This window comes from Crinia signifera, chromosome 19 (genome assembly GCF_055691185.1).
Source record: "Crinia signifera chromosome 19, ASM5569118v1, whole genome shotgun sequence".
Taxonomy (NCBI): Eukaryota; Metazoa; Chordata; class Amphibia; order Anura; family Myobatrachidae; genus Crinia; species Crinia signifera.
The window spans coordinates 35,107,925-35,127,984 of NC_139226.1; the positions used below are offsets into that span (position 1 = coordinate 35,107,925).

A 20,060-nucleotide genomic window follows, 5' to 3' on the forward strand; every position below is an offset into this window, starting at 1 on the left:
AACTTTTGTTGTCGACCTATTCACTGTCGACTTTTCAAAGCACACCCTCCTGGGGATCGTCCTGTTTCCTCTAAGTGCAGCTCAGTCCCCGAGTCACTCACGTGTGGTGTATCTGTGGATGTTACTGGAGTTCTCTCACAGAACTTATATTTAGTTTTCCTTTTAAAAAGAGGAACCCGTGTGGTCAGGCAGAGTGAAAGTCCCAGCCTTGTAGGGCCATCGCCATGGAAAGTCCTGCAAGCTGTGACCATGGGATTTTCCTTGCCGGGGCGGCTCAGGTCCTATCGCACCCCCTGTGTTCTGCACTGAAAGTCCCTAGATGTTAATCTGCTGGCACAGCACAAATCAGATGAACACTACACTGCCAGCCAGCCAGTGACTAATGGTAAGTGGGGCTTGTCTGGGTCTGCATTGCACAACGGCAGCCGGAACGCGTGATCGTTGCTTTTTTTGTGTTTGGACTAGAAATTCAAGTTTAAGGACGAGATGTCCAGGAAGCCCTGTTTTGGTCAGGACTGAGTCAGTGCGATTTATACATACAAATTGAGGTAACCATATGAGGGATGCGGGGAGGGATAGAAACAGAGGAGTATGGCGTAAACAAACATGCCGGTGTGGCCTTGAGAAAAGCAGACCCAGGCACAGAGAGCACTAACCCCTGGATGTAGGAGGGGGTGTTGGAGAAAATGGGGTAAATTTAATAGGATGAGAAATTCAGAAACGGAGAGATTTTGAGTAAGAAATCGCCAGGTTTTTTTTTTTTTTTTAAAGCGGCAATCATTTACACTGCAAAACCAAGTTGATTTTGAAGTGTAAATGATTGCCGCTTTAAAAACAACCCTGGAGATTTCTTCCCAAATCTCTCACTTTCGGAATCTCTCATCCTATTACATTTCACCCAAAATCTCTTGTTAAGTAGCTTTAATGGAAAACTCAAAAGGAGGGCAAACCGTTTAAAAGTGAGCAGTCTCCTGCACGCAGTGTACGCTGCTGTTTATTGGGCTGAACTAGTCCTCACGACAACCTTGTGGCATATTCACCAGGAACTAGTGACGTTACTGAGGCACGAGGCACAGTGTACCTCTGTGATGTCCCTAGTTCACTCTAAACGTATGCGCTTTATTTCTGGAATGAGAGCTAGCTAACTACAGTATGTGTCGGCAGTTGCTGTACTGTAAATGTACATTTTTGAGTATGATAAACAATTAATTAATGCGGTTTTTTGCATGCCAGTGTGGTTGCACATGTGGACACATTTACCTACGTGGTTCTGAAGCTATTGTTTATTGTACAAGGAGGGTAGACTGTCTGCATTGCTGTGTCTTTGTGCAGGATCACGGCTACCACTGGAAACCAGCAGGGCCCTCAGTCCTCTGTCCATGGTGATTCAGCAGGGTACCTGGTCAATGGATCTATGATGTCTAGATTGACCATGTTATGGGGAACCAGGCTTAGTTGAACCCCTCTAGCTATACGCCTAGGGGTTCATTTAGTAAGACAGGAGTGCTGTTTCACATGGGATGTATGGGCAACCAATCAAAATCTACTTCTTATTTAGCACCATCTAGAAGATAATAGATAGTGACTGATTGGTTGCCCATAGCAACATCCCATCTTAGTAAATAAACCCCCTAAACATAGTTAACCGCGTCTAGATGAACAGTAACGGAAGTTAGAAGCCAGTGTTAGAGCGATGGGAGCGTGGTCGATGGTCACATGGTCGACTTGAGTTTTTCACGTTTTTTGTGTGCAGGACGACTTGGGTCATACTTTTACTATCCAAGGGGACACAAAGTGAGATTATAATAGTGTGCTAAGTGTAACTTCTGCTACTGTTGACCACCGCAGTTGACTATCTTTAGGCGTCTAACTAGACGGGTTTGAGTAAGGGTGATAGACCGTCACATGGTCCATCTACACAGCGTTCATCCGCTGTACCAATCAGCAGCCCCGCCTGCCAAGGCCACCTGTGACCACTCGTTGCAGAAACAAGAATCCACAGCAGTCTGAGAGTCACTTGGGCCATTTGAACTCAGGTGTAATCACGTGGCACCACCTGCCCTGCCATGGCTGGACCCAGTCAGCTAACATAACTGGCTGAATCCCACAAAACGGGCTACCTTCCCACAGCCGCACCCAGCAACCAAACTCACAAACTACCCCCAAGTGCCACGAACACCCTCCACAACCAGCAGAGCCATCACACAGACGGTTTCCAGTTCATACCGTCGCTGTCTCATTGCGCTGTAAACTGCGTCTATGCATCTCATGTCTGGTCAAAGGCAATTGATACAAACCTTTTGTATATCACTGCATCTAATCTTACCTCTCGCCAAATATAATCAATCTGAATTTGCTTGTGTGTAGCGATAGTTTTGTTGGTATGGAAAGGCATCGTGAAGGCTTTACGTTGCCAGAAACTGCGAGAGCCCAAGGATGCTGCAAAAATGTGTTTGAAAATAATGTCTCCTAGAACAGTGGCTATTTTTTTCAATGTTTTCCCCTGAGAGTTCCCAGTTATCTTGGGTCCATTTTTACTCCTCCCGATTGACCTCTATACTACCTTATTTATACTGTTTTTGTTGCAGTGTGAGGCCATATTGGTGTGATTCCCTACGAAACGCGACAGAAACCTACAAGGGCAGAAACATGTTGTACAATTCCCTGCTATAGGGGAAATATCCCCTTAAATTCACCATTGCCAGCACTTTAGTCTCATTAAAATAATGTCCTGCTAAAAAAGATCTTATATTTACATGAGGGCGAGTAACCATTTCCTGGACGTGTCAGAAAAACAAACAAACCACTATTCCATGTGAGATCAGGGCCTGCCATTTTGTTCTGTTATAACACAAGAGCTGCCATTTTGTTCTGTTATAACACAGGAGCTGCCATTTTGTCGCCCTTTTAAGCAGTGAGAAAATTTAGGTGTAAAATGATGCATTTGCCTCTCCACACATGCTTGGTTCCCTGTTAAATTGCTCACCCACCACTGCAGGGTGTAGGCCACGGATGCCCTTGTGTTTGTTGCTGCTATTTGCACATGTCGTTGCTGTCTCTCACAAACATTTGTCCTTTCTCCGTAGGGTGTATGTCTCTCTGACTCATGGTTGTAGGACGCCCTGGAACACTGTTGGGGCAGACGGAGCTTCCAATCTGCTTGGAGCCAGACAGTCTAAACCCCAAATCCATGTCCCCTGAGCGCAAGGTGGAGTGTGCCTGGGAGCCTCCGGGGGAGGAACTGGAAGGAGACTCTGTGTCCTCGGAAGGCGGAAGAGTGACGGACAGCACGGATGATGAGGAGACCAGCAGCACAGAGAGTGCTCACACTCAGGTGCGTTCCCTCCAGACTTGATTGTGTTGATGTCGACTTTTAGGTGTCGACCAATTGAATGACTAGGAATTGTCTGTGAGCCACCGTATGGGTCCATGTACAGGCTTTTGCATAACCTTTAATTACGTCCCCTGCTGAGTATAGGGGCTAACAAGTATAATGTATGTACAGTGAGTGTTTGTTTCTGTAATTGCCCGTATTACATGTGGCTATATCCTAGGGTTACCACCCATCCGGGATTACTCAGGACAGTCTGGTAATTAAGACCGGAGTCCGGAGAGGTGGTGTACCGAGACTAGTACTAGCTGTCTATTCCCGGACATTGGGGGTTATTTTGGTTCACTCTTTCTGACAAATTCCTTCTTAGATGGACAAAACCATGTGCACTGCAGGTGGGGCAGATGTTACTTGTGCAGAGAGAATTAGATTTGGGTGGGGTTTTACTTCAAAGTGAGATCTATATTGCAGTGTGAAAATAAAGCAGTACGTATTTTTCCTGCACAGAAACAAAATAACTCACCCAAATCTAATTCTCTCTGCACATTTTACATCTGCCTCCCTGCAGTGCACATGGTTTTGTCCATCTAAGGAATTTGTCAGAAAGACTGAACGAGAATAACCTCCATTGTATAGTCTGGGAACGCCACCCCTCTGGACTTGGGTCTTCGTTATCAGACTTGTCCGGAGCAATCACAGACAGGTGGTGGTAACCCTAATACATCCACAGTATGTGTAAGGCCCCATACACACCAGAACGACCAGGATCGTCTAACGATCGGCTACCGATTTGGCGTGCACTTTCCTGGTGCGCTCTCCCGCTGCCGGTAAACGACTAGGGAACGATCATGTTCCCTGGTGCACACGATTAGCTAACGATCCGACATCGGTAACGATGGTCGTACGACCGTCGGATGTGCGGATCGTTAGTAAATCTGCGGTGGGAGTGTCTTTATAAACAAGCCGGATTGGAACGACGGTCCGTACGACGGGAGCACACACAATGTGCTTCAGATGTGCATACAATCAGCACCCGACCTGCGGTCGGATTGGAGATTCTGCTGCAGGAGGCAAAATCTCCAATGCGACACACGACGTGACGGGAGCGCGCATCCCGTCGCAAACGATCCTGATTGTGAGTGAAAAACGAACGATTGACCCACAATGCATGCACAACCGTCGTTACAACGGTCGAAATTAGCCCTAATCGTGAGCTAATCTTTCTGGTGTGTATGGGGCCTTAGAGGTGATGCATCACCTGCAGGTTCTGGACATCTCCAGTATGCCTTAGAGGAGGTGCATTTCTTGCAAGGTTTGGATATTCTTGGTATGCCTTAGAGGAGGTGCATCTCTTGCAGTTTCTGGAGATCCCTGGTATGCCTTAGAGGAGGTGCATCTCTTGCAGTTTCTGGATATCCCCGATATGCCTTAGAGGAGGTGCATTTTTTTGCAGGTTCTGGAGATCCCCAGTATGCCTTAGAGGAGGTGCATCTCTTGCAGGTTCTGGAAATCCCCAGTATGCCTTAGAGGAGGTGCATCTCTTGCAGTTTCTGGAGATCCCCAGTATGCCTTAGATGAGGTGCATCTCTTGCAGTTTCTGGAGATCCCCAGTATGCCTTAGAGGAGGTACATCTCTTGCAGGTTCTGGAGATCCCCAGTATGCCTTAGAGGAGGTGCATCTCTTGCAGGTTCTGGAGATCCCCAGTATGCCTTAGAGGAGGTGCATCTCTTGCAGTTTCTGGATATCCCCGATATGCCTTAGATGAGGTGCATCTCTTGCAGTTTCTGGAGATCCCAAGTATGCCTTAGAGGAGGTGCATCTCTTGCAGGTTCTGGAGATCCCTGGTATGCCTTAGAGGAGGTGCGTCTCTTGCAGTTTCTGTATTTCCCCGGTATGCCTTAGAGGAGGTGCATCTCTTGCAGTTTCTGGATATCCCCGATATGCCTTAGATGAGGTGCATCTCTTGCAGTTTCTGGAGATCCCCGGTATGCCTTAGAGGAGCATCCCATGTAGGTTCGGAATAGGTGGTGTAGGTTTCATGATGGTAACATGAGCTGCAGTGCTGCTCAGCTAATTGTTATTGGTGTACCTATATGGTGTAATGCTCCCATTGGCTAGTTTCACAGGAGTTTGGGGGTGGGCTTAGAAGAAAGGTAAAGCCTTATGCTGAGTCCATTTTCCGCATGGCGCCTGATACACACAGCAATGCTGATCCCTGGGGGGAACCAGCCAGCACATATATTAGAAGATATGTTTATATGTACCAAGTGTATATATTATTATTGTATTATAAACTTGTGCGCATCTATTTTCATTGCTTAATTAGCAATTTCCTTTGGACTACAGCAAGAATCCTCGCCGCTACTTAATTACATTTTATATTGAATATGATACACTTCTATTTATTAATAGCTGTCAAGACACTCTTGTAAAGAAACCTAAACAAGTGGAAAAAAAAAAGTCTTAAATACATGTGTGTCAACCTTTGCAAACTGCATCCTTGTTTATTCCTGGAAATGTTTGTCCTTGACGGTCTTTTAAAGAGTTGTCATCAGTATAGACTTGGAAAGGGTTTTGTTAAGTCTCTACAGATGGGAGGTGTAGAGGAAATAGGAGCGAGCGTGCAAAGACGCAGCCTTATCGGGAATAGAATTAGACGTGATAACATATAGATGTGACTGATCTGTGACAGAGGGCAGTGACCTTTTGTACAGGAACGTTGCATATCTGTAATAACATATTTTTTTAATGTTCAGTTTTTTTTAATTGGCTGTTGATCTTTTTAAAGAAAAAGTGATTATGCTAATATAGGCAAAAGCTAACCCAAGCAGAGGGACGGCACTGCTGTGGCATCATTTCCATCCGATGGCGTATAGTTGCTGAGACATCGATACCATCATTGCATACCGGGTCATGCCGCAGAGTCTGAGTGCCATTGTAGATGCGCAGGCTGTCCCGGGATGCAGGGGGCTTAGAGTAGCAAGTAAGCTCATAACTGCTAATTTACGCACGCCCACAAACGCCTGCGTTTGGCCGACCACTCCCATTCCCAACCCCAAACGCTGTCTTCCTGTCACTCACTTTGCAACTGATTCCTCGGTACGACCGCTATAGCAATTTCTCTCTCACACATGTGTGTGTGTGTGTGTGTGTGTGTGTATATATATATATATATATATATATATATATATATATATATATATATATATATATATATATATATATATATATATATATATATATATATATATATATATATATATATATATATATATATATATATATATAATCTCTCTCAACCCAGAAAATATTATTTACATTATAATGTATTTTAAACTAGCAGTCATACCTAGGATTAGAACCTGTGACCTGTCTCACTGGAGGCAGTCACCTTCCTGACAAAAGCTTATTTCACCTGCACAGTATGTAGATTCTGACTATGTATAAATGTTAGTTAACTGATTCAAACTGGCAAGGGAGGAGAGGTGCCCCCCTGGGAGCAGGAGCCTGGCAGCAGATAACTCAGTTGCCTCCATGGCCAGTAAGCATTGACAGACACTTTTAATTCATTAAGCTTTCTGTGTCTCTTTAAAATGTGAGATCCCATAGCAGGGGTCTCTGCCAGAGGCGCGAGAGGCAGGATGTTGCCAATAATTGCTCGCTTGTTTGACGGCTCATAAGCTACTGGAAATATCACAGCTTGTATTACACGACATCACTTGTGCTGTGTGCCACTAGCAAACAGAAAGCATTACCACCGCATGGGATTCAAAGGCTGTTCTCCGGATTGTGGAGACGTCCCAGACATGGGTGAGTTGATTGTCTGCCGTCATTTATTTTTCCAGGACAGACTATAAGGGCCAATTTTGTATTGCTGATGAATGGGTCAAGGGCCCCCTGAACCATGTGTGCCGACAGGCGGTATTTAATACCGTACCAAACACTGCGGCGTGGAGGGAGAATATATTAGTGTGCTGAGTGCACCGAGCCCGAAGCATGGTGAGTGTATCGAGCCATGCAAGGTACCGTCTAAGTGTACCCAGTACACTTAGACAGTGTCCATGTCGACATGCCAACCATGCCCACGTCGACATAGACACACAACCTAGAAAAACACATGTCGACATTTCCCATGTCGATTCCCTCCCCCCACTGTCGGCCTTTTGACTGTTGATCTTTGGACCCATCTTGACCGTTTGACCCTGTCGATGGTTTGACTGTCGACCATTAGTGGTCAACCATATGACTACATCTAGACAGTTGAAGAACTGAAATAAAATAACCGAGGCAAAGGGTGACAGGGAAAAACAGTGTGGGACAGGAAGAGGCTGACAGGGGCATCAGTGGGCCACTTAGTCCTCAGGGACCCTCTTGCGACTTTGACTAAACCCATTACTTCTATGTTCTGGGATCCTGCAGTGGGCTCTTTGCATTGGATATTTTGTATCCAGAGACAAGAAATGCGTGTTACGTTTTAACCAAAGACGGCCGTGTCAGCGAGTCCCAGCCCAAGCTGACAGCAGACACTGAGCAGCCAGCAGTGACTGTGATGATAAGGGATACTCAGAGGTGTTTGTCATCCGCACTGTCCAGCCTGATGTTGGGAAGCATCAATATACAGTATAGCCATAACTTACATTACACTGCATGAAGACCTGAGATCACATTACAGCCGACCTGTATGTCTCAGAGAGTTCAGCCCACAACCAATGTTCCCTCTAATTTTACGAAGGCTGTGTGCGGCTAAAGATTTTGGCTGTGCAACTTTGGAAGGAAATTTTAATTTTTGTGCGTCACTTAGAAAATGACGTTCAGCATTTGTGTTAACTTTACTTCAAAATGATATTAAACATTTAAACATTCAAAACACAGCACACAATGTAGTCAATGGGTGAAACACTCATTAATTTAGTCCACAACTGCAAAAAGGGACAACTGCTGCTTTGTGCGCTCTGTTGCAATGTCTGTGCGCACGCTCGTCGAGGTGTGTGCGCGCGCACGTGCGCACAGCTTAGAGGGAACACTGCCCACAACCCCATGCCATCCTTCACTCTGAGGCAGGTGCCTAGTACTAGATCTCCAGGCTCTGTCTGACAGAGGCCCGGTAGCTGGTCAAAAGGGAATATTCTAGTTCAGTTTCCTGGTTCAACACTTTGGGGGAGTTATATCAAGCAGTGAAAAGAGTGGAGAACATCAACCAATCAGCTTCTACCATTAATGTTATGGAATGTACTTCATAAATGCTACCTCAGTGTTGATTGGTGGCTCCACTGGTCCACTTCTCCACATATTTTACTATTTACATCTGCATCTTGGCTGAACATAGGACGCTGATTAGTGCTTAGTTTGTCCGTATACATAAATAACTGTCTCTATGTAGAGAAGAAGATGACTGCACTCCTATCTATAGGATAAACCGTGGTATAGTGGCCATCTTGGGAGTGCTGCCGTGGCGCGCTTGGCTTCAAAACAACCGAAGTAAATATCTGGGCAATCACATCAACAATACTATCACCGGTGGTGCTGTCTAAAAGTCCATGCGCTTTCTGGGCAACGGCCAACCAGAATAAACGGTTCTTTGAAGGACACAGCCATATTACCTACGTGGCCTGCGATGGTATTCTCCACAAACCACCTCATATTAGCCATGAAAACCAAGCGCACACAGTCAGCACAGAAATGTAATATCTGCTGTATATTCTAATTAATTATATATATATATATATATATATATATATATATATATATATATATATATAAAAAAATCTAAAAATTAATTCCAAATGGCGCACTGTCAGCAACTCTAAAGTAGAAATAGGGATTAGAGGAATGATGATATAAATGGGATTATTGTACATCCTCTCTGTTCTCCCCCAGCATGAGGAGGCGGCCGGCAATCCATTCCAGAGGCAGCTGGAGGCCGAGCAGATGAAAGTGATGAACAGGATCTCCCAGCTGGAGCAGGAGATCCGAGAGCTGCAGCTGCAGAGGCGAGAGCTGAAAATTGAGGTAACCCGCTCTGTTTGGGTATAGCGCACCTCATAAACTTCTCTGGCTCTAGTCACAAATAATAAATATACATGGATTTATCCGCTCTAAAGCTGGGTACACACAAGACGATAAGCCCCACCTCTGATATCGTTACCCATATCGGCGGTGCTCTCCAACGAACGCTGGACATTCAGTTGTTGACGTTCTAGGCAAAATTTGACTGCATGGGGGGAGTTAATAACGACCTGAGGGAGCGCACATTATTAATGATATAGTGTGTGCACACTAGATCAGTGGTTCCCAAACTGTGGGCCGTGGCACTCTGGGGTGCCTCAGGACACTTGAATGGGTGCCCTGGTTTGGTGCTCCAGGACTAATTCAAATTATTTATGGTCAAGGGTAACCGGCAAAACCAGTGCTGGTGGCTGCCAATCAGAACATATGTGGACAAACAGAAGTGAATACTGTTCCTCACCACATAACTGACCATAAACATTACATATAAACAATAGTTTCTTATTTATAATTTTTTTTTTCTAAAATCCCCAACAAGAAACTTTTCGGCTAGGGGTGCCGTGAAGAAAATTCTGGTACTCTAGGGCGCCACGATTCAAAAAAGTTTGGGAACTATTGTACATATCATTTAAAATCTCTTAGTGTGTAGGTACATCAAATCAGGCAGAAAAAACACCCATTTCCCACACAAACCTAGGGATGTCCATTTTGTTGCCTTTGCCATCGATTGGCAAAAGTGCAACTGGCCATTGATCGTGTAAAACTATACAATGGATAACCATCGATAGATTTACATATCGATGGTCATCCATTATGTTTGACTAATTGGCCTGTGGGCCAATCAAAACACGTGGACGGGGCTTCGCGGGTGTTGGAGGCGAAGCAATGCTGCGTGTCCCGGCACTGTGAAAGGTACTTGTGTATTAGACGGGTGCCTAATTAGCATATGTACGCAGGTGTAGGCTAAGCTACGCTGTCAGCATAGCCCAACGGCTGCCTAGCGTAGTTAGCGTTGTGACTCCACGGCAGCCCGGCGTCCATGGCTCTGTCCTCGGTGTCCATGCCAAGCCTAGTGAGCGCCACTCACAGATCCCCTGCGCTGGCGGATGCCGGCAGAGAGGGGATCATGCGGGCGCCGGCTGAGAGGCATGCATAAAGGGGGTATGCGGGTACAAGTGCGTCCTATGCACAATAAAGGAGGCATTTTCAAACCCCCAGTATCCATGCCAGCTCGTAGCGTGGCGGGTGGATGTGTTATGCGTCCTCCCGACCTGTTCATACCCCCACTATCCACGTGGGCGTGGAGTTGATTTTAAAAAGTGTGGCGAGCGGACGCGGAACATATGTGAAGTAATCCGCGTCCCACTCGCCACACTTTTTATTATCAACTCCACACCGACATGGCGGAGCTCGCTGCGCTCGCCACGCTTCGGGCTGCCGTGGAGAGTGGGGGTGTTTGAGGAACACATATCTGACAGGGACACTGACTACGCTGGCCGTGGGAACACTACGCTACTTCTGACAGGGACGCTGACTACGCTTACTATGTTTGCGGGAACACTACGCTACTTCTGACTGGCTACGCTGGCCGCGCGAACACTACGCTGATTCTGACAGCGCCGCTACGCTAACTACGTACCGGGCGCCCGGCTAATACACAAGTACCCTATGAAAAAACAAAACAAAAACAAAACATTAGTTTTGCTGTGCCTTCGATGAAGTGAAAAATCGATGGCAAAGTAGTCGGCCATAAACCATCGATGATTTTGAATATCGATGGTCGGTGGCTATCCCTACACAAACCCTCCAAACTGTGCAACACAGACATCTGCTGCTAGGAATTGTAGGTAGTGACTAGTACATGTCCCCGGTATAGTATAAGCGCTCACAGCAGGGATGGGGAACCTTTATTCCTCCAACTGTCATTGAACTACACATCCCAACATGCCCCGGAAAAGTTTTAGCCTGGTCAAATTGCTAAACAATAGCAGGGCATGCTGGGATGTGTAGTTCAACAACACAGGTTCCTCATCATTGTCTTACAGGGAAAATGCAGGTTTGGAAGTCTTTTGCCGGTAATTTTACTATATGCAAATAATTCCAAGGTGGTTCAGATAGCCCTGTCACTGCCAGTATAGTGTGTGTGTGTGTGTGTGTGTGTGTGTGTGTGGTTCATTACAATGAGCAAGTATTACATCATTAAGCGGCGATTGTACAAATATAATTTACAGCCATTGATAACAATGTAGAGAATTCCCGAATGCATGCTTATATAAATGCCTTTACATAGTTACATAGTAGGTAAGGCTGAAAAAAGACTTGCGTCCATCTAGTTCAACCTGGTATAGATATCCATTGCTGATTTGGTTGGTTCTGGTATTTTACAGACAAATTATATTTCTTATTTGTACCCATGGATGTTTTTCTCCAGTAAATGTTTGTCCAACTTTGCCTTGAACGCATTTAATGAGCCAGCCGTTACCACCTCTCTGGGAAGAGAGTTCCAGAGTTTGACTGTTCTGACCGTAAAGAAATTCTTTCTACTAGCTGAATGAAATCTTTTTTCTTCTAATCTATACTCATGCCCTCGCGTCCTAGATTCCTTTCTAGTAGAAAATAGGGTGTGTGACAGTTCCTTATATTGGCCCTTGATATACTTGTACATGTTGAGCATGTCCCCCCTCAAACGTCTCTTTTCTAATGTAAATAGTCCCAAATTGCTTAATCTCTCCCCGTAGCTTAAATTCTCCATTCCCCTAATAAGCTTTGTTGCTCGCCTTTGGACTTTTTCTAATTCTATGATGTCCTTTTTATAGTGTGGGGCCCAGAACTCCACTCCGTACTCTAGGTGAGGTCTCACCAATGCTTTATATAGTGGCATAATTACCCTTGAGTCCCTAGTTTCCATTCCCCTCTTAATACATGCCAGAATTTTGTTGGCCTTTTTTGTAGCTACATTACAATGGGCACTACATCCTAGATTGCTGTCTATTTGGACTCCTAGATCCTTTTCAAGTATGGAATTACCCAGTTCCTCTCCGCTAAGGTTGTAACTTGCACACTGGTTGTGTCTCCCAAGGTGCATAACCTTACATTTATCTACATTGAACCTCATCTTCCATTTTTTTGCCCACTCATCTAGAATTGCAAGATCATTTTGAAGCATGGTGACATATTCTGGTGATTTGATGACTTTGCTAAGTTTTGTATCGTCCGCAAAGATGGATACATTGCTGAGTAACCCTATCCCAATATCGTTAATAAAAATGTTAAACAAAATGGGCCCCAAAACCGGGGGCCCATTAGCTGCAGGGTCACGAGGAAAACATGGTGACTGCGCGCCACCCTTACTATTTGAAGGCCCAGGGCCTTGTAGTTGCATGGGAGACCCTCGGCCATTTCTGATAGTCAAGCTGCAATCGCCTAATGTTAGATACGGTTCAGCAGCTGTCTAATAAGAAAGCCATTGCAGTAACTAGCCCATACCTCTATACCCGGGAGGGCCAGGCAGGTAGAGTCTCTGGAGTTGTACGGTGACCCCTCCCAGTCTCCCAGGAAAGGTGGCATATTTTCCCGGAACAGTGCTTCCCTGCCTGCAAGGTGGACGGACATGCCAGGATGAGACCACGTGCGTAGGGATGGCCATCAATTATCGATGATTCAAAATCATTGATGGTTTATGGCCGATGTTGAATACATTTGCCATTGATGGGGAGAACCAGATCGTTTCCCACCATCGATTGCACAGCAAAACCGATGTTTTGCTTTTGTTTATTTTCAAAGTGCCGTGATACGAAGCATAGCTCCGCCCCCTGACACCCGCAAAGTCCAACCCCGTGTTTTGATTGGCTCCCAGGCCAATCAGTCAAACCAAATGGATGACTATCGATAGGTAAAATTATCAATAGTCATCCATTGCATAGTTTTACACTATCGATGGCCAGTTGCACTATTGCCAACAATGGCAACCATCCATGACAATGGCAACGATGGCCATCCCTACTCGTGCGTCATCAAACTGCCACAACACTGACCCTAGCGTGCGCAGGGGTATGATGATGCAATGGGTGTCACCACGGGCCCCCTTAATAGCACGCGGAGCGTTCTTGTTGGGCAATACACTTTGTGTTTAACCCATTCGTGCCCCTGTTCATTCTCCGCTCTTCATCCACTTATTATTGTGTTTCGGTTTTATTTCGAATCCGCCTGTCTTGTCTAATGATTCTTCCCTCCGTCATCCTCTTTTGAATAACAAAAGGAGTCTATGCCGCATCCTGACAAACCGGTATTTCTAGACCACGCGCCCCAAGGGGGGAGGAACCGAAACCAGAGGAGGGAGAGGATGGCGGTGCAGTGTTGATGGATCAGTCATGATACTGTGGGATAGGATTTTCTCATGCATCTTGTCACATGTATGCTGTGCACAAACTCCCAGCATGCTTTGCTAGGCCATTTAGAGGGCAGTACTGACGTTCTCAAAAATACACCAAAGTTAGACACACCAAAACGGTCAACATGCTTTTTAGGTCGGCATGGAAAAAGTCAACATAATGGTTTATGGGTTGTCGACATGGATACCACATAAATGTATCACATCCCCTTGCCTTGCTCGCTTCGCCTCGCACACCATGCTTCGGGCACGATTATATTCCACCTCCATGTCCACTGGGGAGATCCGGTCACTAGGTCGGCCCCATTTAGATCGACATGCACTGAAGGTCGACAGCTCAAATAGGTTGACATGGCTAAGGTTGATAGGGTTGGAAGGTCAACACAAGCATTAGGTCGACAATAGGAAGATCAACAGTCAAAAGGTCAACATGACCTGCGTGCAGAACCCTAGACCTGGCACGCAAACACAACAGAGATGACACGGCCGGAGCCGCCCCAAGCGCTACAACAACGCTGCAGTGATTAGGTGCAAAACCAGTCTGACACATTGAAAAATGTCGACACACAATAAGTAGACATGGTAATGGTCGGCACTGTATATCCTGAATGCTTGTGTGCTTGTATAATTCTGTAATGGTCGACACATAAAAAGGTCAACATTAGGTTTTCATGTGTGTTTTTTTTAAACCAACTTGTTCTTATGTCTCCATCCATGTCAGCATAGGTGGAGAATCTAATATCCATGTCGACATAGACACACAATTAAAAAAAAAAATTGTGTTGACTTTCCCTTTGTCGACCATTTGTACACATTGACCTATTGCATGTCTGTCTTTTTCACATGTCGACCTTTGTATGTCGATCAATAGTGGTTGACTTACTGACTGCTGACCTAATAATTCACACCCGTCCTTAATACTGAGTTCATCTACATTTTTCTGCTTATACATGTTGCCCAATCCAGCTGCTCTTGGAAGAGATTGTCAAATAAAGTTGGATGTGTTTGAAAAAGCAGTTAATGGAAGCGGCAGGTACAGGAAGTCTCTCGCAGGGCCCCCGTCTGTGCTTTTGAGTCACTGACATTTGTTTATTTTCTAGCAAAAAGTGCTGATAATATATTGTGCTTCCGGCCGCCTTTGGTAAATGCTGCTTATATAAACTGCAGGCCCCAGTGCCCGGCTGTTCTAGTAAGCCTGGGGACTGTAACAGAACCTGTAGACACAATAAATGTTTGTGGCTGCTGTTTTGCTGGATTGAATGTCCTTTAGATTTCGGTGTTCTTGTACAGTTTGTGCTGGACACTCAGGGTCAGATTAAGCATTACACACCAGTGCATTGGGGCAGCGGCTGCAAATTACGGGAGGACTCACTCAGTCCCTACGTTTGCTGCCCGGAGAAAGTGGTTAGCTGCCCGGAGAAAGCGAAAAGTCGCCCTTTGTAAATCTGCGAGGGAATTTGCGAAAATATCACTATCCTGTTGCACATCCATACACAATTCACTCAGCATCAAATGATTTTCACAGTCTGTGCAATTGTAAGTCTGACCCTTGCACAACTCTACGACTGTGGGGAAACTGGGGGGGGGGGGGGGAGAGAAGAATGACTTGAAGCTTGTGGTCTGTAGGAGGAGGGGATATTAACGAGCTACCGGTTACCTGTAGCTTTCCAGGTGTTGTGAAACTGCAAGCCCCAGCATGCCTTGCCCTCTGTCACAGATCTGCTACCTGCAAAGCATGCTGGGTTTAGCATTTACAAAATGTCTGACGATACAAAAGGCTGTCCATGCGATACTGGACGTGACTCTCTGTTTAGATGCATGTGATAGCATATGGGGACTGATTCCGATCCCAACGTCAGTGCTGTTTATTATGCCTCAAAGTACTGATGTTCGGTATTTTTACGCATGCACCGATCCCTCACTGCGCGTGTACTCCAGTAAGGGTTCTGCAATGTTTGAAGCAGATCGGCTGCAGACTGTCAGCGATCAACAGTCAGCTGACAGAGGCACGTTCCCTCCATTTTGTTGGGAGCGCCAAAACCAGGATCTCTGTCAGAGCACAACCCCATTCATCACGCTGTTGGCCGATGGTGCCACTAGATGATCGTAGATCCCAAGATCAATTCATAGTAACTAGTAACAATACGGACATTGCTGTGGTCTGTGAAAATCTCTCTTTAGCGCACCTGGCAAATGTCTCCTTCCGCCTTCTATAATGGGCCAGATTCTCTAAGCTTCAAAAGTGATAAAAATGGAGAGTGATAAACAGCCAGCCAATCAGCTCCTACCTGCCATGTCACAGACTGTGTTTGAAAAATGTCAGACAGGAGCTGATTGGCTGGCTGTTTATCACTCTCCATTTTATCACTTTTGAAGCTTAGAGAATATTGCCCAATATCTCCTCTGCCACTTTATGCCAAGGTATCACATTTGTACACTTACTTAGGTTGACCTCCAAATCCCCGAACACAATGCCAACTTGTCTTCTGACGCCATAGAGAGATCCTACCAAACCTGTGGGCCATCCGCCTGGCTCCTCCTAAGTGTGTACACAGTGGGTTGTTTATGCTGTGTGTCTGGACGGGTGTACCTCGCTCTGTGGGTGTTCTGTGACAATGAAGCGATACAGTAACTTAGCTCATCCATACACTGGAACCTTTTTTACTTCTAATGTTACGTTTAGGCGAGGATGCACCAGACACCTTACTCCCATTCATGATCGGGACTTCTCGGAGGCTCAGACATGGGGAGGTGTCCGTAGAGTCGACGTTTATGCAGGTAGCCTCATTGGTCACGCTGGGATTTCTTTTTACAATAAGAATACATTTTCCTGTGGGAAGTTTTGTCATCGGACGGAGACAGCGCTGGGCAACTGCAGAATGCGGTTTGTCACCTTGTTATTGGTGGGAGACTGTGGGCTGGAATTCCAGGGAAGACTGACTGATCAGGGAACACCGACGCACAGTAGGTGAAGGCAGCCGTGCACAGGAAGTAATTGTTCAGTGTTGACCTATGTGGGTTGTATTTATACCTAGGCTTGTCTTCACATCGGGGATAGGGTTTATTTTCTGTTGCCTTGGGATACGGCGCCCTGGATACACTTGTATGCAATGTACGCAGCAATGTTGTATCCAAGGGCAACTACATAAGAAATCCCTTTTTTGTGCTGGTGTATTGAAGTTGTGAGATGCATTTAGGTTTTAACCCTTACCTGCGCAATTAGCAAAGAACTTCATGTTTACTTGGTCTTCAAATTGCAATCAGTTTTATCTTTTTCTAGATAGCGAATATGCTTGAAATAAATCGGATGTGTAGTTTTGCATACCTGTGTGTGTGTGTGTGTGTGTGTGTGTTAAACCATTGTTTCAGCCAAGGCAAAATTGGATTCTTGTAATAATTGCCAGCGTGTTGTGCCTTCAGGTGGAGATGGAGCTGGCCCTGCTGGAAGGGGAGCTGAGAACCGAGCGTAGGGAGATGGAGAAAGATGAGGACATGATCCGGGTCTTCCATGAGCAGCTGGGAGAGACGGAGAAGAAGTGGAAGGAGGAGAGAGATAAGGTGAAAACTCTTTCTATACTGAGAAACCACATGAATGATGTATTTACTGATTGAGGCCTCGCTGTTCCTGGCTTCCATTTCTTGTACTGCATCAGCATTCTAACACTAAAACAGGTCTGAAATTAGTAACCGGTGACCTGCCACCCAGTCACTGTATCCGGGAGTGTTGCAGTGGTACAAATACTGCCGGCACATATCATACATTTTAATAGAATTTAACGGCATGGAGGTCAATGCAGCGACCTTTGGTGGTCCACTGAACATGAGTTCAACTGCAATGTCATTGGTAGTTGAACGGGTTGCCTTTCAGTGTAAATCAAATGCCAATGGGCACCTTGGTGTAATAGCCATGAGAACCAGCTCTCGCCACCTCTGTCATCTCATGCGCACCGGTGGCACATTGAGACTGCAGGTTAAGCTTGGATTACTTGTGGCTCTCAAGCTCCTGACCCCCATTGAGCCAACGCCATTGAAAGAGCAGCTCTGCCTTAACTGCCGGGTGTATTCTCTGCACAAAAGTGCATTCAAATATGTAAATGTGTTTTGAACCCTTATTTGTTCTATAAAAACAGTTACAAATAAATACATCAGGCGCAAAAGAAAGTAAACGATTGATTAATCTTTCTATATGTATCCCAAGTACTGTTAGGGAGTGCTTGTAATTGGTATAGATGTGCAGCTCCAAAAGAGAGACACTGGAGGTCAATATTCAAGAAAATATAACAAATTACAGAGAGCGCATGTATACCAGTTAATATAAATTTATTATAAAAAAAATCTCAATTCTAAAAAAACATTTAATATCAATAACACATCTTGGAACTCTGACATCTTGGAAACCGTCAGAGTTCCAAGAGGGAGAAACGCGTCAAGGATTGAGCCTGTCCCTCTGACTTGTCCAGGAATCTACCCGCCACCCTTACCATCACCCATGGAAGCAAGGAGGGACAATTTCACGCACTGCCTTGTCCCACCATCATCCAGCGCCCATCGGGAGAGTGAAGTGCGACGCTGAGGGCTGCGCACTGCAAGCGGCATTTGGAAACCAACACCCTTGATCCGTTGCCCGTCAGAGTTCGATATACTTAGCTTTCCTTCTCATTGGAAACAAATTATCCAAGCACTCATACAGCTACTCTAATGGATACAAAGTGATTCACTGTCTCATGATTAGAAACTGTGCTTGGAAAGAAAACCCAGATTATATGATTCTGGACATTGCTAATAAATAGTTTATATGACTGGACAATATTCAAGGGGTACAATAACCTGCATTAAATGTGTTTTATTGATATTAAATGTTTTTTTAGAATTTATATTTTTTTACAATAAATTTATATTAAATGGTATACATGCGCTCTCTTTAATTAGTTATATTGTTCTATAAAATGTTATTGCTCCTTCCTGTCCTTGCAGGATAAACTGCAGCTCCAGACTGAGAAGAAGAAAGTGAAAGAACTGGAGCAGAAGATATCGGAGTGCCGCGCACAGCTGGACAACCAGCCAGAGAGTTTGCGGGAGCAGCTTAGGAAGCAGATTCAGGAGGTGAGCAGGTTTATATCAACTTGGTTTTTCCGGTAGACCCTCTATTTGTTGGGTCATCTCTAGATGAAGGTTAGGCTTCCTGTCTATCAGTGTATGGGTCTAGATGAAGGTTAGGCTTCGTGTCTATCAGTGTATGGGTCATCTCTAGATGAAGGTTAGGCTTCATGTCTATCAGTGTATGGATCATCTCTAGATGAAGGTTAGGCGTCCTGTCTATCAGTGTATGGGTCATCTCTAGATGAAGGTTAGGCTTCCTGTCTATCAGTGTATGGGTCTAGATGAAGGTTAGGCTTCGTGTCTATCAGTGTATGGGTCATCTCTAGATGAAGGTTAGGCTTCATGTCTATCAGTGTATGGATCATCTCTAGATGAAGGTTAGGCTTCCTGTCTATCAGTGTATGGGTCATCTCTAGATGAAGGTTAGGCTTCCTGTCTATCAGTGTATGGGTCTCCTCTAGATGAAGGTTAGGCTTCCTGTCTATCAGTGTATGGGTCTCCTCTAGATGAAGGTTAGGCTTCGTGTCTATCAGTATATGGGTCATCTCTAGATGAAGGTTAGGTGTTGTGTCTATCAGTGTATGGGTCATCTCTAGATGAAGGTTAGGCTTCATGTCTATCAGTGTATGGATCATCTCTAGATGAAGGTTAGGCTTCGTGTCTATCAGTGTATGGTTCATCTCTAGATGAAGATTATGGGCGGGATGTTGTAACATCCGCAACCCTCTATCGCCCCCCTTCACCGGCCACCACATTTTTAATAACGGCATATGTTCTAACATATGCTGTTAATAACGCAAGGGACAGCTCTTGCGATAAGAGCTGTCCCTTGCGATGCGGTGCCGGTACTGGACTTCCGGGTCTGTGACCCGGGAGTCTATCTGCGCATGCGCAGAGTGACGCACCGGCCGCAGGGCATGCTGGGAGGGATCCGTGATGGCTTCTGGCGATTCCCTCCGCAGCGCTGCCACTGTGGAGGGAGGTTAGAGCACACAGAAATGCGGTAAAAACCCCGATTACTGGGTTTTTACCGCATTTCTGTGTTAGAGAATCGCCCCCTTGGTCACAATTAGACTTTGGGGTTTATTTAGTAAGATGTGCGTTTCCGTGCACATGCCCAGCACACTATTCCACACCGTTAACACCATGCAAGACTATTGGATCAGAAGTGTGAACGCTACGCATGTGCCCATCAGCAGGCCACATTTACATGAGCAGCATGAGCAGAGATA

At 45.5% G+C, this 20,060-nt stretch overlaps 1 protein-coding gene across 3 annotated transcripts in view; it reads left to right on the top strand.

The window, feature by feature from the left end:
- The window catches only part of PHLDB3 (pleckstrin homology like domain family B member 3), a 65,738-nt gene that overhangs the window by 25,254 nt on the left and 20,424 nt on the right, over positions 1 to 20,060 (top strand). For 2 of the 3 annotated variants that reach the window (XM_083162354.1, XM_083162355.1), the window contains 4 exons: positions 3,087 to 3,334; positions 9,210 to 9,341; positions 17,149 to 17,286; positions 18,703 to 18,831. In XM_083162354.1, the coding sequence (XP_083018480.1) occupies positions 3,107 to 3,334; positions 9,210 to 9,341; positions 17,149 to 17,286; positions 18,703 to 18,831 (627 nt within the window). In that variant the 5' untranslated portion in view covers positions 3,087 to 3,106. The remainder of the gene's footprint in view (positions 1 to 3,086; positions 3,335 to 9,209; positions 9,342 to 17,148; positions 17,287 to 18,702; positions 18,832 to 20,060) is intronic. The other variant, XM_083162356.1, reaches the window with a different exon arrangement.